This window comes from Leucopleurus acutus (assembly GCF_964270905.1).
Source record: "Leucopleurus acutus genome assembly, chromosome: 10".
NCBI classification, from domain to species: domain Eukaryota; kingdom Metazoa; phylum Chordata; class Mammalia; order Artiodactyla; family Delphinidae; genus Leucopleurus; species Leucopleurus acutus.
Genome location: NC_139153.1, coordinates 73,958,892 through 73,972,961, shown reverse-complemented (window position 1 = coordinate 73,972,961; position 14,070 = coordinate 73,958,892). Strand labels below are relative to the sequence as shown.

Genomic DNA, 14,070 nt, shown 5'->3' with positions numbered 1-14,070 from the left:
GGACACCGCAGAAGTGTCACTTAATCTTTAGTGAAATGTACTCAGAGAGGGAGGGAGACTGTGGGGGAAAAACACTTTGCGCTGGGAGGGTGGGCCTGGAGGTCCTGCTGCTGGAATAAGCACGGCATCTCGGCCGTTCCATCAGCAGAGACCGCAGAGGTGAGCGCCACAAGGAGCACCCCGGCCCCCAGGCCAGAACCCGGCGGCGGGGTGGTGGGGGGGCGGGGCGGGGCAGGGGGCGGGGCCGATGGCGGTAGGAAGCCAGGCTCCCGCAGTGACTAACCCCACATGGTTATCTGCAGCCACTGTGGGGCAAGAAGAACATCAGAGGATGGGTGAGGTGGTGGTGGGGCATGACGTCTGGGTGGGGAAAGGGAAGGGCCAGTGGAGCCGCGGGGGTGGGGGTGGGTGCCTGAGGATCCTTTCTATGTACCTGGTTCAGGTTCAAGCAAATCTGGCCAGTATTGTTAGGGTCCATGGTTAGAAAGTACGCTGTTTCAAGGAGGAGACAAGGGAGAAGGGTTGGGAGCTGAGTCAGTGGTCTGCAAGACCCCTTCCCGACTAGGGAGGATGTCAGAAAGGGTGTAGGAAGCCGTTCCTTCCCTCTTCCCAGCCAAACCCCCAGCCCATAGGAATTAATGGTAAGGACTCCTACGGCCTTGCTCTGAACCAGGGCCTGTTCTGAGTGCTCTCCAAATACTATCTCATTTAATCTCCGCCTCCATTCTATGCAGGCTGTACTGTTATCTATATTTATAGGTAAGGCAACAGAGGCACAGAGAGATAAAGTGACTTGCTCAAGGCAACAGAGCCAGCAAGTGGTGGAGCTGGGATCTGAGCCCAGATCATCTGTGCCTGGTGGAGGGGAATGGTTCTGGAGCAGTGCTCTTCGTGTGGGTATGTGGGAGAAGGCCGGCGGTCCCCTGGCCCAGGGTGGGGAGTGGGCAGGTGCCTGACTCACTGAACATGGCCTTCAGCCTCAGGAAACAGCTGATGAAGCTGTCAAAATCCATGATCATTTCGTCATTTGCATACCTGGCCACCAACACCTGTGTCACCTTGTTATTCAGTTTGATGCCTGGGAGAGAGAGGAGTGTGGAGGGAGAGAGTCCAGCCCTCTGACCGCCGCTGCCTCCCCCGTCCCTGCCCCAAAGCCCTCTCCTGCCCCTGGCCACCTGCTTTCTCAATTGCCAAGCGCATCTCATAGGAGTTCAAGGTGCCTGAGTGGTCCTGGTCACACTCTCGGAAGATGTCCTGAAGCGACAGGATAGATGTGGTAGGGCCGTGTGCATGGCACGGTGGCTGAAGTGATGAAATGCTTCACGACTGCTACCCAAGACCCCGGGGGCCCCCTACGCTGGCCCACCCGCTGAGCTCCAGTATTCCTATCACCTGGTGACTGTGGGGTTACTTCCTGGCACCCTGCCCGGGGCTCTCCGCCTGTATCCTTTACGCTGGCTGATACCTGGACTGTGCTGGTTATTGAATATTTTGACTAGTTAATACGCCAACACACCAACGGCTCCATCCTGGGGTGTGTGTGTGTGTGTGTGTGTGTGTGTGTGTGTGTGTGTGTGTGTGTGTGTGTGTGTGTGTGTCTAGTCAGGGGCTCCTGTTCCAGCTCCATCCTTACTAGTCCTCTTCCCTCCGGAGGGCCTCTCTTTCTTACCTCCATAAACTGCCCCCTCAATGCCCTTTACCGTCCATTTCTTGACTTTTCTCCACAGGATCTGGAACTCCTGAAGCCCCAGTTTGCCAGAGCCATCTTTCTGGGAGGTAGTCAAGGTTATAAGAGGAGGGTGGGGAGGGCATCCTGGGGGCTGGGAAGCAGAGGGACTCACCGAGGTAGGGCACAAGACCCAAGGGGCCTGTATGGTAACCATGGTAACAGCCGGAAGACCTGGCATCTTTTGTTACCCCAGTGCCTAATCCCCACCCGGAAGGAGGGCATGGCTGGTCAGAGATGGCCACCTTAGGGCCAGGCTCAGGCGTAGGGGGCTGGGGCAGGAGAGCACTGGACAGGACTGCCCACTGGACAGGAAGATACATCCAAGAGGTTGACCATACAGCGGCACACGTCCAGGCTGAAACCCTTGGTTTTGAGGTTTTTGACTGTGAGGGAGGGAAGGGGCAGGAAGAAGGGGAGGGATGAGCAGGGTGTGGTTGGGGTTTGGGGGGAGAGGTGGGGGGTGATTAAGGGTGGGGGGAAGGGTTGTGAGTGGGGGATGGAAGACTCACCTTCGGAGAACACCTTGTTGAGCAGCTTCTGTAGCTCATATATGCCCACCTCCTTGTCCTAGGAAGGGGGACTGTAAACCCCGGCTCTGGCCCCTTCAGCCCCAAACCACCTCCTTTCAATCCCCCAGCCCTCTGCTTCTCACCTCTCCACCAGCCACTATGTGAAACAAACGTATGAAGTCCTGGTCTATGTCATTCTCAGAGATGTTCTCCTGGAGGGAAAGGAGTGGGAGAGGGACACACTCCAGAAAGTTCTTCCACACCCCTACATGCCGCCCCCAAATCCCACCCCCCACAGCCTCCCCTCACCTCTTGGAGAAGCTCAGCGATGTTGGCTTCATCCAGTTCCCTGGGCAGAGGTGGATGAAGGTTCGGAGTGAGCAGGGGTCAGGGAGACAGGGATTCCAGTGGGATGGTCAGGGAGGTCGTGTCGTGTGTCTGCAGCAATACGGAACGGGCTCCGTGCGATCTGGCTTCTGATTCTGGCTCTGCTACTACCTGGGACTTCCCTGCCTCATGCCTAAGTTTCCCTGACTGTACAATAGGGACGGGGGCGGGGGGACCCAGCTGACTGCCCCCTGAGCTTGAATCTTACAGCTCTGGGGCAGGTGGCCTTGGAGCAGTGAGGTGGGGCCCCTCACCAGGACTCGCTGTGCTTCTCCGTGAAGACCCGGAGCAGGAAGTCAGCATCCTTGTGCGGCTCAAGGGTGGAGGGAATGATGATGTATTCCCCCGGAGGCAGCCGGAGGTGGCTGCTAACCTCCCGTGAGTTGGTGAAGATCTCTGAGAAGCCCAGGTCCTGATACTTCACGAAGAAGTCCTTTTTCAAGTGGACGTCCTGGAGGTTCTGAAACTGTACGTGCCCTGGAGATGGGTACAGGGCCCACAGGGGAGGGCAGGGAGGGAGGGACCCCCCACGGTGATGCCCAGCTGGGCAGGGCTAGGGAGGGCCTGGACCCTGCCCATCTGGCAGGTAACCCCAGTGTGGTCGTCTCCTTCCCTGACCCTCACTCAGGGCCCAAGGGGGCTGGAACCCTGACCCAGTGGGCCCCAGAACCCTTCCCCGAATTCCACCCCTTGCCCATCCACATGCCAGGAGCGGGGTGGATGTCTGCCCAGAATCAAGCCCCACGTCTTCTGTACCTCCTTTGGGACCTGGGAAGGGAAGAGAGAGGAGGGTCAGATCCCCAGGATGGTGAAAGGGCTCAGGCCTGTGGAAGCCAGGGGGTGCTAAGGGCACTGGGATGCTGGTGGTGGGGAGGGGCGTGGGCTCTAAGAGCTAAAAGTCCCAGCGTTAATAACACTTCCGCTTTGAATCTAGAAAAATGGCACAGATGGACCAGTATGCAAGGCAGAAATAGAGACACAGACGTACAGAACAAACGTATGGACACCAAGGGGGGAAAGGGGTGGTGGTGGGATGAATTGGGAGATTGGGATTGATATATATACACTAATATGTATAAAATAGATAACTAACGAGAACGTACTGTATAGCACAGGGAACTCCACTTCGCTGTACAGTAGAAACTAACACAACATTGTAAAACAACTACACCCCAATAAAAAACAATAACCCTTCTGCTTTGGATGGCAAAGTACGGTTTACACAAAGTTTTGCGAAGGGGAGATTTTTGCCACTGCAGGTTAAGGATGGGAAAGAGAACCCCCCAGAGGTGAGATAACTTGCCCAATCTCACACTGCTGAACAGTTGAAGAGCTGGGATAAAAAACTAGGAGAGCATTTTCCATGGAGCGCTCATGTCTTGCAGGAAGTTAATAGGAGATTATTGAAACCGAGGAATGAGCACATAGAAGTTTGTAAAAAGGTGAGATAAACCAAGATAAATAGGTTGGTCTCCTCCAGGGATGACCAGAACCTTTAATATACTGATGGCCCCGTGGAGCTCTGGGTTGGGGTAGAGAATACAGCCTTTCCGGGCAGGGCTGTGTCTAACCTTGGAAATGGCTTCAGGTGTGTCTGTTAACCTGGGGGACTCACAGCCTAGGAGGAGGGCAAGGCTCGTGTCTGCTTCTGTTCACGATTGAACCTCTGCAGACTGACTGGGGCCTGGCATGCAGTACGTGCTCCGTGAATATCACTGACTATGTAAATGAATGGACAAACGGGCATTTCTAGGATTTTGCAAAGCACCGTTTGGGAAATGCTTGTCAGGGGTTTCTCTTGGCCGGAGTCCATGCTCCCATGTGGGGAGGCTTGGGGGCCGTGGAGAAATCTCCGAGTGTGTGGGAACTGGTGTGAGTTAGGACAAGTGACCTCACCTCTCTGGCTCCCAATCTCCTTCCTCTTCATTAAAGGCGTTACTATTCGAAAGGCCTTGGGAACAATGCCTGGCACAGAGGAAGTGCTCCCTAAGTGTTTTAGATTTTAAAAATCTGAAAAAGAAAACTGTCAGCCCTGCCTCAAAAGCGCAAAGCACCACTCCAGAAAGAGATAGGGCCGAGATGGGCAGCGAGGATTAAATTGGGAGATTGGGATTGACATATACACACTACTATATATAAAATAGATAACTAGGACTTCCCTGGTGGCACAGTGGTTAAGAATCCGCCTGCCAATGCAGGGGACACGGGTTCGAGCCCTGGTCCAGGAAGATCCCCACACGCCATGGAGCAACTAAGCCCGTGTGCCACAACTACAGAGCCCACGCTCTAGACCCCGCAGGCCACAACTACTGAGCCCGCGTGCCACAACTACTGAAGCCCGCGCGCCTAGAGCCGGTGCGGCACAACAAGAGAAGCCACCCAATGAGAAGCCCACACACCGCAACGAAGAGTAGCCCCCCCACTTGCCGCAACTAGAGGAAGCCATGCGCAGCAATGAAGACCCAACGCAGCCAAAAATACATAAATAAATAAACAAATAAATTTAAAAAAAATTTAAAAAATAGATAACTAATAAGGACCTACTGTATAGCACAGGGAAAACTACTTAATACTCTGCAATGACCTATACGGGAAAAGAATCTTAAAAAAAAAAAAAGTGGGGCTTCCCTGGTGGCGCAGTGGTTGAGAATCTGCCTGCCAATGCAGGGGACACGGGTTCGAGCCCTGGTCCGGGAGGATCCCACATGCCGCGGAGCAACTAGCCCCGTGAGCCACAATTACTGAGCCTGCGCATCTGGAGCCTGTGCTCCGCAACAGAGAAGCCGCGATAGTGAGAGGCCCGCGCACGGCGATGAAGAGTGGCCCCCGCTTGCCGCAACTAGAGGAAGCCCTCACACAGAAACGAAGAGCCAACACAGCCATAAATTAATAAATTAATTACTTTTTTTAAAAAAAGGCAAAATTCCTTAAAAAAAACTGGATATATGTATAAGTACAACTGATAAACCTTGTAAATCAACTATATTCCAATTAAAAAAAAAAAGGAAAAAGGAAAGAGACAGGGGTGTGGAGGCAGTTGGAGGGTGTCCTGGTCCCGGGGCAGGTGGTGGGGTGGGGTGTGCAGTGGTCCCAGGGGTGAGGCCATGGGGAGAGCAAGAGTGGCTGGGGGACCAGCTGGGCACGCACGGAGTAGATGACAAAGCCGATGGTCTGCAGCTGGGCTCCCTGGGGCCGTGCCCGCCTCCAGTTCTTCTGCATCAGGGCCACCAGGCAGGTGCAGACGGCTTCGTCGTCCTCTGGGGCATCATCCTCCTCGGGGAGAGAGATCTTAAACTGTGGGTTGGTCCAGAATGTGTCTGTGGAGGAAGCAGGTCAGGATGGCCCTGCCCTTCCCAGGGTGGACGGGCTTCCCAGCCAAGTGCCCGCCTCCTCAACGGGGCCCAGGTGTGCGGTGAGTCAGTGGCCCAGCCCTTGCTCCCTGCTCCCCTGAGTCCCCTCGCCCACCAATGTAGCTCCGGCAGCCCCCTGCAGTGCTGCCCCTCCTCCAGCTGCCCTCGTAGAAGGTGGTGTGCCAACACCTCTTGTAGTCCCCACAAAGCGTGTCGGGTATCAGGTTGCAGATTTCCAGGAGGGTGAAGTTGTCCAGGAAATCTCCGTAGGACATCCTGTGGTGGAGGGGAGCGGCAAGAAGCCCGCGCGCCTAGAGCCCGTGCTCCACAACAAGAGAAGCCACCCAATGACCGCAATGAAGAGTAGCCCCCCACTTGCCGCAACTAGATGGGCCAGAGCCCATCAGCAGCACACCCACACCTGTAGGCGACCCCCAGAGCCTCCCCATCCAAGGCACAGGTGGGGCAGTGGCAGGAGAGATGAAAGGACTGGGTATGGGGACAGAAGGTGGTCCTTCTCAAGCGGCGCTGACCAGAACTCTCCGTCCTCCTTCCTGTGCAGCAGCTGCCTCTGGACGTCTGGGGCCACCTCTTCCCACTCCTTGGCACTGGAGCAGAGACAGGCAGTGGAGGGGCAGGGGGTCGGGAGGCACCTCGGTCCTCCCCCAGGGATGCCCTTACCCCTGAATGTCTGCCTACTGGGGGTCCTGGTTAGATGGAGAATCTAGAGGGGAAGGGCTCACACTGGGCGCAGGTGACTGGATGCCAGTCGGTCCCTCTGTGGCATGGCCTTGCTCGTGGGCCTGCTCTGTGCTCTGCCCCTCCCTCCAGAGGGCTGCTCTGGGCACCTACTTATCACTCCAGGCTCCATTCCACTCAATCCGGCCCCAGGGATTCCGGACCCGAATCAGTGTTTCCATCCTGCCGCGGTACAGGACCTGGGTGGGTTGTGGGCAAAGGTTAGGAGTGTAGGGTCACAGAAGTCCTCCTCCTGTCCCTCTGGGTGGGGTGTAGTGGTCAGACTCACATCCTGAAGGCCGGTCACTGAGTAAGCATGTCCTTTCACCAGCATCCTTTCCGTCAATGACTCCAAGTCACTTTGGCTGTTGATCTACGCAGAACAGAGAGGAAGGAAAGGAACTCAAGGTCTGGTCAGAGGGATGGGGGCACCTGAAGTGAGGTGACAACTCTCTGGGTTCATTTTTTTTTTAATTAAACTTTGTATTTTCCAATGATTGTAGACTCACACGCAGGTTTCTTTTTTGTTTTTGTTTTTTTTAGTTGTGGCATGGGGAATCTTTTAGTTGCAGCAGGCAGGATCTAGTTCCCTGACCAAGGGTTGAGCCCGGGCCCCTGCATTGGGAGCCCCGAGTCTTACCCACTGGACCACCAGGGAGCTCCCTCACATGCAGTTTTAAGAAATAATACAGAGAGATACGTGCACCCCATATCCAGTATCCCCCAGTGGTAACATCTTGCAAAACTATAGCACAATATCATGTTTTTTCTTTTTTGGCCGTGTCACGCACATGCAAGATCTTAGATTCCCAATGAGGGATCGAACTCTTGCCCCCTGGCAGTGGAAGCGCTGAGTCCTAACCACTGGACTGCCAGGGAATTCCCTATAGCACAATATCAAAACCAGGATGAAGATGTTGACACAATTCGTCAGTCTTATACAGATGCCTCCACTTTTACTCGTACTCATTTGTGTATGTTTTATGCATTGTTATCATACGTGTAGTTTTCTGCATCCACCACCATCATCACAATATAGAACATTTCCATCACCAGTAGCATCCCTGGTGTTGCCCTTTTGTAAGCAACATCCACCTCTTATGACCCTCTTCCCTAACCTCTGACAACTCCTAATCTGTTCTCCATTTAAAAAAACTTTGTCATTTCAGGACTGTCATATAAATGGAATCATACAGTATGGAATCTTTCGGGATTGGCTTTTTCCATGCAGCATAATTTCCTTGAGATTCATCCAAGTTGTTTTTTGTGTCAATAGTTCATCTCTTCTTATTGCTGAGTAGTATCCTCTGGTATGTACGCACCTGTCCAACTATTCACCCTTTGAAAGACATCTAAGTTGTTTCCAGGTTCTGGTTATTATGAATAGAGCTGCTTTGAACACTTGGGTACAGGCTTTTGTGTGGACATAAGTCTTCATTTCTCTGGGATAAATGCCCAAGAATACAATTGCTGGGTCTTACAGTAGCACTCTGGGTTCATTTATTTATTTGAACAAATATGTGTTGGGTATCTATTGCATGCCAAGTACCATCTTAAGTCCCAGGACCCAGCAGTGAATGAGACAAATAAAGTGACTGTCTTCATGGAATATGAAAACTGTCTGGAGTAGATTTGTTGTGAATATACACGTCGATAAGTAAGACAGTTTCTGATCATGATAAATGTTGGGGAGAAAATCAAAACAGAGTAGAGAGGAAATGGGGGGCAGGAGCGGCTAATTTAGAAGGCTAGCCTGAGGAAGGGCCATTTGAACTAAAAGATGAATGAGAAGGAGCTAGTTATGCAGGTATTTGGAGAAAGAACTTTCTAGGTGAAAGCAACAGCAGGTGCAAAGGCCCTGAAGCAGGACCAAGCACGGCTTACTTCGATGGAGCAACCCATGAGGGATGATCGCTCTATGGCCTTTCTAAGCATCCTCAGCAGGTTCGGAGGGAGCTTCCGGAGTTGGAAGCTCTGGGTCACGCCCCCCGTGAAGTCCTCAAAGCCCTCCACCGTGTTGCCCCCTGACAGGGCTTCATAGGATCCGTTCAGCCTGTGGGCACAGAGAGGGCACCGTCTGGGCTCTGGGATGCAGTCGTGAGCTTGGACCTCAGAGGGTGAGGTGAGGGAAGGGAGGGATGCCCTGCCGTCCCCCTGCCTCTTCCCCTGATTCCAGTTGCTCCCCTACCCCCCGTCACTGCCGACTGTCAGAGCAAGCCTGGAGGCCAGGCAAATCGCCAGGCTGGGGCACTCACTTGGCGTACGCCTTCTCCAGCAGGGCACTCCAGAACTCGGTGCGCTCGGCTGAATGCACGAACACCAGCTTGCCATTCTTTGTGGGCAGCCGGTCATCCACCACCACGTCCATCCACTGCCCAAATTGCCAAATCTGCGGGCGGCAAGGTGGGTCTCAGCGGGGCGTGGGGCATCTGTATGCCCCAGGCCCCCTTCCGAGCTCAGACACACATACATGCGCGCACGCGCGCGCGCGCGCACATCACCCTCCCTTCTTGCATGAAGACTCTGTTACACGAGCGCCTCCTGGTGTCAGGTTCAGTGACACACCAGTAACAGAGGGCCCCCCACCTCTCCGCCGCCGCCGCCGCCGCAAAAGAAAGGCAGTGAAAGGCCTGAACCTCCCCCCAGCCTCACCTCCAGGTTCTGCCATGGCCTCCAGAGGGACCCACCCACCTTTTGACCTTGGCTGGACTTTTAGGACTTCTGAGGTCTTAAAAACTCTTGGGACTTTCAGAAATATTTTTATGACATGAGGAATTTGTCCACATGTTGAATAATTTGAAGAGCAGATTACAAAAATTACATGACAGAAACTCCCAATGTCATATGCGCACATGCACATACACACACGTATACGTGCATATACATATGTGAGTGTATCTACCGAGAGAAAGACAGAGACAGAGAGAGAAGCAGGAGGAAGAGGAGGAGGAGAATGAATCACAAACTGATAACAACTATTTCCTTTGGGGGCTTTAAAAAATTAGCTTAGGGCTTCCCTGGTGGCGCAGTGGTTGAGAGTCCGCCTGCCGATGCAGGGGACACGGGTTCGTGCCCCGGTCCGGGAGGATCCCACATGCCGCGGAGCGGCTGGGCCCGTGAGCCATGGCCGCTGAGCCTGCGCGTCCAGAGCCTGTGCTCCGCAACGGGAGAGGCCACAACGGTGAGAGGCCCGCGCACCGCCAAAAAAAAAAAAAAAAAAAAAAAAAAAAAAAATTAGCTTACACAATTTCTTTAGTGAGAGGATATTTCTCTGATAATTAGACAAAAATCCACCCTAATAAATGTTGTTTTTTTCAAAAAGGAAAGAAAAAAGGTAAACTTCAAAGCATGTAATAATTCTTTCTCTCTCTCTCTCTCTCTCTCTCTCTCTCTCACACACACACACACACACACACACACACACACACACACCCCTCATACACAAATCAACTCTGGCTTTCAAATCGCCCTTCACCTGAAAATGGAAGATACCAGCATAGTTTTTCTTGAAGTTCTGCCCCCTGGGCACCACGCGGTACAGCAGTTCGGGGTACACCGTAAGGGAGCCGATGGCAGCCAGCAGCCAGCAGTCCCCTGGAAGGACAGAAGGGCTCCCCGTTTGAGCACTCCCATGTGTATGGGTCCCAGAGTCCAAGCCCCAGAAGATCAGGAGCTGCTCTGTGGCCCCCTCCCCGATGCCCTCCCACTGCAGAAGGGCCAGCTCTGGGGGTGAGTTCTCCACCTTTCCTGTGAGGCTAGAGACTCACAAATCAGAGCCAGACGTTCTTGTTCTGGGATTTGGGGAGAAGGTGTTTTTGGCCTTGGTCTTACTCCTCCCTCTGGGACCTGCCATCTTTGGGGGACAGCCAATCGTCTCCTGTCCCTTGAACAAGGCCGATCCCCTTCCCCATGGCCCCCCACTTCTACCCCATGATTACAGTGGTGTGGTGATCAGCCCCGTAATACTAGAGACCCAAGGGGCTCAGTCTGTACCCTCACTGGGACACAGGGGCAGGATTCTTGGGCTGAGGTCATCTGTTGCCATCTCTCCTGGGGAATCTCAGACCATGGGTGGGGCTTGGGGCAGGGTGGTGCCCTGAGGGGGTACATGGACCAGGCTGTGGCTGAGGGCACTGGCAAAGCTTCTGTGATTACCAAGGCCTTCTGGCTGCCTGAGGAACACTTGGAGGGGGGTAGAAGGGGGGAGAGGAATGTTAAGGACACTCTCGTCACCATTGTGGAAAGGACACCTAGGGAGAAGCAATTTTTCCTCCAGTAACCCTGGGCCCTCCAGCTCAGTGAGCCCCAGTGGCAGCTGTGGGACCTGCTGTCTCCTTGGCCTCTGCCCTACCCACACCCTGCCCTCTTCTCTGCCACAAATGGGACACAATTCAGCCCAGAGGAAGCCCACCCTGGCCTTCTTCCTTAAGATGCAATGAGGGGTTTGGAGGAAACCGGGGAATAGGACCAGGCTTAGGGAGGAAGCTCTCTCTGGGGGCTGTCCGTGGGAGCCTGCGGGAGAGTGGCCTCTCCTTTACCTGATACCCCAGACTTGAGGAAGTCGTGTCACTTGCAGTGGTTAGCGGAAGCCTAATTTCCCTTTCCTTGACCTTAGGCCGGATTGCGAGCTTGCTTTTTTTTTTTTTTTTTTTTTGCGGTATGCGGGCCTCTCACTGTTGTGGCCTCTCCCGTTGCGGAGCACAGGCCCCGGACACGCAGGCTCAGCGGCCATGGCTCACGGGCCCAGCCGCTCCGTGGCATGTGGGATCTTCCCAGACCGGGGCACGAACCCGTGTGTCCCCTGCATTGGCAGGCAGACTCTCAACCACTGCACCACCAGGGAAGCCCGCGAGCTCGCTTTTAACAGCAGAACATGGGGAAGTTACCGCCTGCTTCTCCTGAGACCAGGTGGTGAAGGCATTCGGGCTTCCTCCTTGTTCTCTCTCTCGGGCCGCTCACTCAGTGGGAGGCCAGCTACCATGTGTGGACACTTAAGCGTCCTACGGAGAAGCTCAAGTGGCAAGGACCTGGGGCCACCTGCCACGTGAGTGCACCATCTTGGAAGGGAATCCTTCAGCTCCTGTGGCACCTCATGAGAAACCCTGAGCCAGACCAACCAGGCTATGCTGCTTCCTAATTCCTGCCCCGGAGAAACTGTGAGATGATAGATGTTGGTTGTTGCTTTCAGTCACTGACTCTTGGAGCAACTGATAACTAATACAGCACCCTGCTTACTCCCAGACCCAGATGGCAGCAGGTAGGGGTGGAATCCGGATTAGGGGAGGAAAAGGGACACAGAAGAGCTGTCTGAACCCAGGGCTCCCAGTCCCCCAGCCTCAGGAGACACCCTGGCACTCTCCCAATTCACCCCCTGCCCCCAGCTTTCCTGCCCCCCACTCACCGAGCACCCCCTGGCAGATGTCAGTCGGGCTGACCCCATTCACAATGAATTGAGGATTGCTTGTGATTTGCTGCAATGAAGGAATAAAAGTTTCAGAGAGCCCAGGACACCCCCCTCCCAAGCTCCCTCCCACTTCCCTGGGGAATGCTGCTGTCTCTTGGAGCTCTAGGGGAAACATGGATGGGGGCGCGGCAGGGGGAACTTGGCCTAATTGTAGGCTGGGATGGCAAAGGTCAGGAGTGGCCTTCCCAGGGGTTTTCTGAGAGGTTTTACTTAAGCCTGTCCCGAACCGTCCCCTGCCTTGATGGAAATGGAGTCTAGTACAGAGCCAAGATAGGGCGGTGGGGGATTGGAGATTATCCAAGTGACTGGGACGTCACTACTACCCCCACCCCCCATGAGTCCATGCCTCCCTTCCCAGTGCCCACACGGGGCCGCTGCCAGCTGATGTTCTGCACGTGTTTGGAGTTGGGGCCCAGTTCCTTGAAGCCCAGTGAGCTGGGTTCAGCAGGGAAAAAGGGGTCCTTGAACAGCTGCCCCTTCCGTAGGCAGAGTGCTCGCAGCTCCTCAAAGCTCTGGTTGTTGTAGTTCTGGGCGTTGTGGTGCTGGCCCATGCCCTTGGCCTTGAGTCGGTTCTGGCTTATGTGAGCCGCCATCCCCTTGTTGGTGAAAACGGTCTCCGCTGAATAATAAAAAGACAAATAACCTAATCAAAAAATGGACAAAGGATCTGAATAGGTGTTTTTCTGAAGAAGATACACAAGTGACCAATAATCACATGAAAAACTGCTCCACATCCTTCGTCAACAGACAAATGTAAATCCAGGTCACAATGAGATACTACTTCACATTCACTAGTATGGCTCTAATCCAAAAGACTGGTAATAAGAAGTGCTGGCGAGGGTGTGGAGAAACTGGAGCCCTCGGGCACTGCTGGTGGGGATGTAAAAGGGTGCAGCCACTTTGGAAAACAGTCTGGCAGTCCCTAAGTTAAACACAGAATTACCATATGATCCAGCAATTTCACCTCTAGGTATATATACTCAAGAGAAATGAAAATATATGTCCATACAAAAAATTCTGCACAGGGCTTCCCTGGTGGTGCAGTGGTTGAGAGTCTGCCTGCTGATGCAGGGGACACAGGTTTGTGCCCCGGTCCAGGAAGATCCCACATGCCGCGGAGCGGCTGAGCCTGCGCATCCGGAGCCTGTGCTCCTCAACGGGAGAGGCCACAACAGTGAGAGGCCCGCGTACAGCAACAACAACAACAACAACAACAACAAAAATTCTGCACAAATGTTTATAGCAGCAGCAACACTCGCAATAGCCGGAAAGTGGAGAAAACCCCAAATGCCCATCAGCTGATGAATGGACAAGCAAAATGAGGAATACACGTACAGCGGAATATTACTCACCAATAAAAAGAAATGAAGTACTGAGACATGTTACGACATGGATGAACCTTGAAAACATTATGCTAAGTGAAGACAGCAGTCACAAAGGATCACATATTGTATGATTTCGATTATGTAAAATGCCCCAAACAGGCCAATCTATATAGAGACAGGAAGTATAATCATGGTTGCCTAGTGCTTAGAGGGCTGGGGGATTGGAAGTTGGTAGCTAAAGGGTATGGGGTTTCTTCTGCGGGAGAATGAAAAGGTTCTAAAGTCGATTGTGGTGATGGTTGCACAACTCCGTGAATGTACTGAAAACCACTGATTGTGCACTTTAAACGGGTGAATTGTATGGTATGTGAGTCATAGCTCAATAAAGCTGTTTAAAAAAAATGACCTCCAGACCACGCAAACAGACACTGCCTTTTGGGGAGAGTGGAAATAATGGAGTGCAGCGGGCAGGAGGGCAGAGGGGAAGGGGCTGCTCGCGGGGGAGGGTCCAGTTAGGGAATGGCCCAGTGGGTGGGGTGCCTGGGTCTCTGAGAGGAAAAGTCAGGCC

The 14,070-nt window shown here is 53.6% G+C and overlaps 1 protein-coding gene across 1 annotated transcript; it reads right to left on the bottom strand.

Annotated features, from left to right (window-relative positions):
* Positions 1-278: 278 nt before the first annotated feature.
* On the bottom strand, positions 279-12,770 carry CAPN11 (calpain 11; the record flags this gene model as incomplete). Its single annotated transcript, XM_082847164.1, has 20 exons — positions 279-305; positions 434-492; positions 962-1,078; positions 1,176-1,254; positions 1,701-1,769; positions 2,048-2,112; positions 2,239-2,296; positions 2,382-2,450; positions 2,548-2,587; positions 2,880-3,102; positions 5,769-5,942; positions 6,091-6,251; positions 6,509-6,583; positions 6,828-6,913; positions 7,003-7,086; positions 8,598-8,766; positions 8,969-9,102; positions 10,189-10,307; positions 12,115-12,184; positions 12,543-12,770. 20 exons carry the CDS (start codon positions 12,768-12,770, stop codon positions 279-281), a joined length of 2,106 nt encoding a protein of 701 aa, XP_082703290.1.
* Between the last annotated feature and the right edge of the window lie 1,300 nt (positions 12,771-14,070).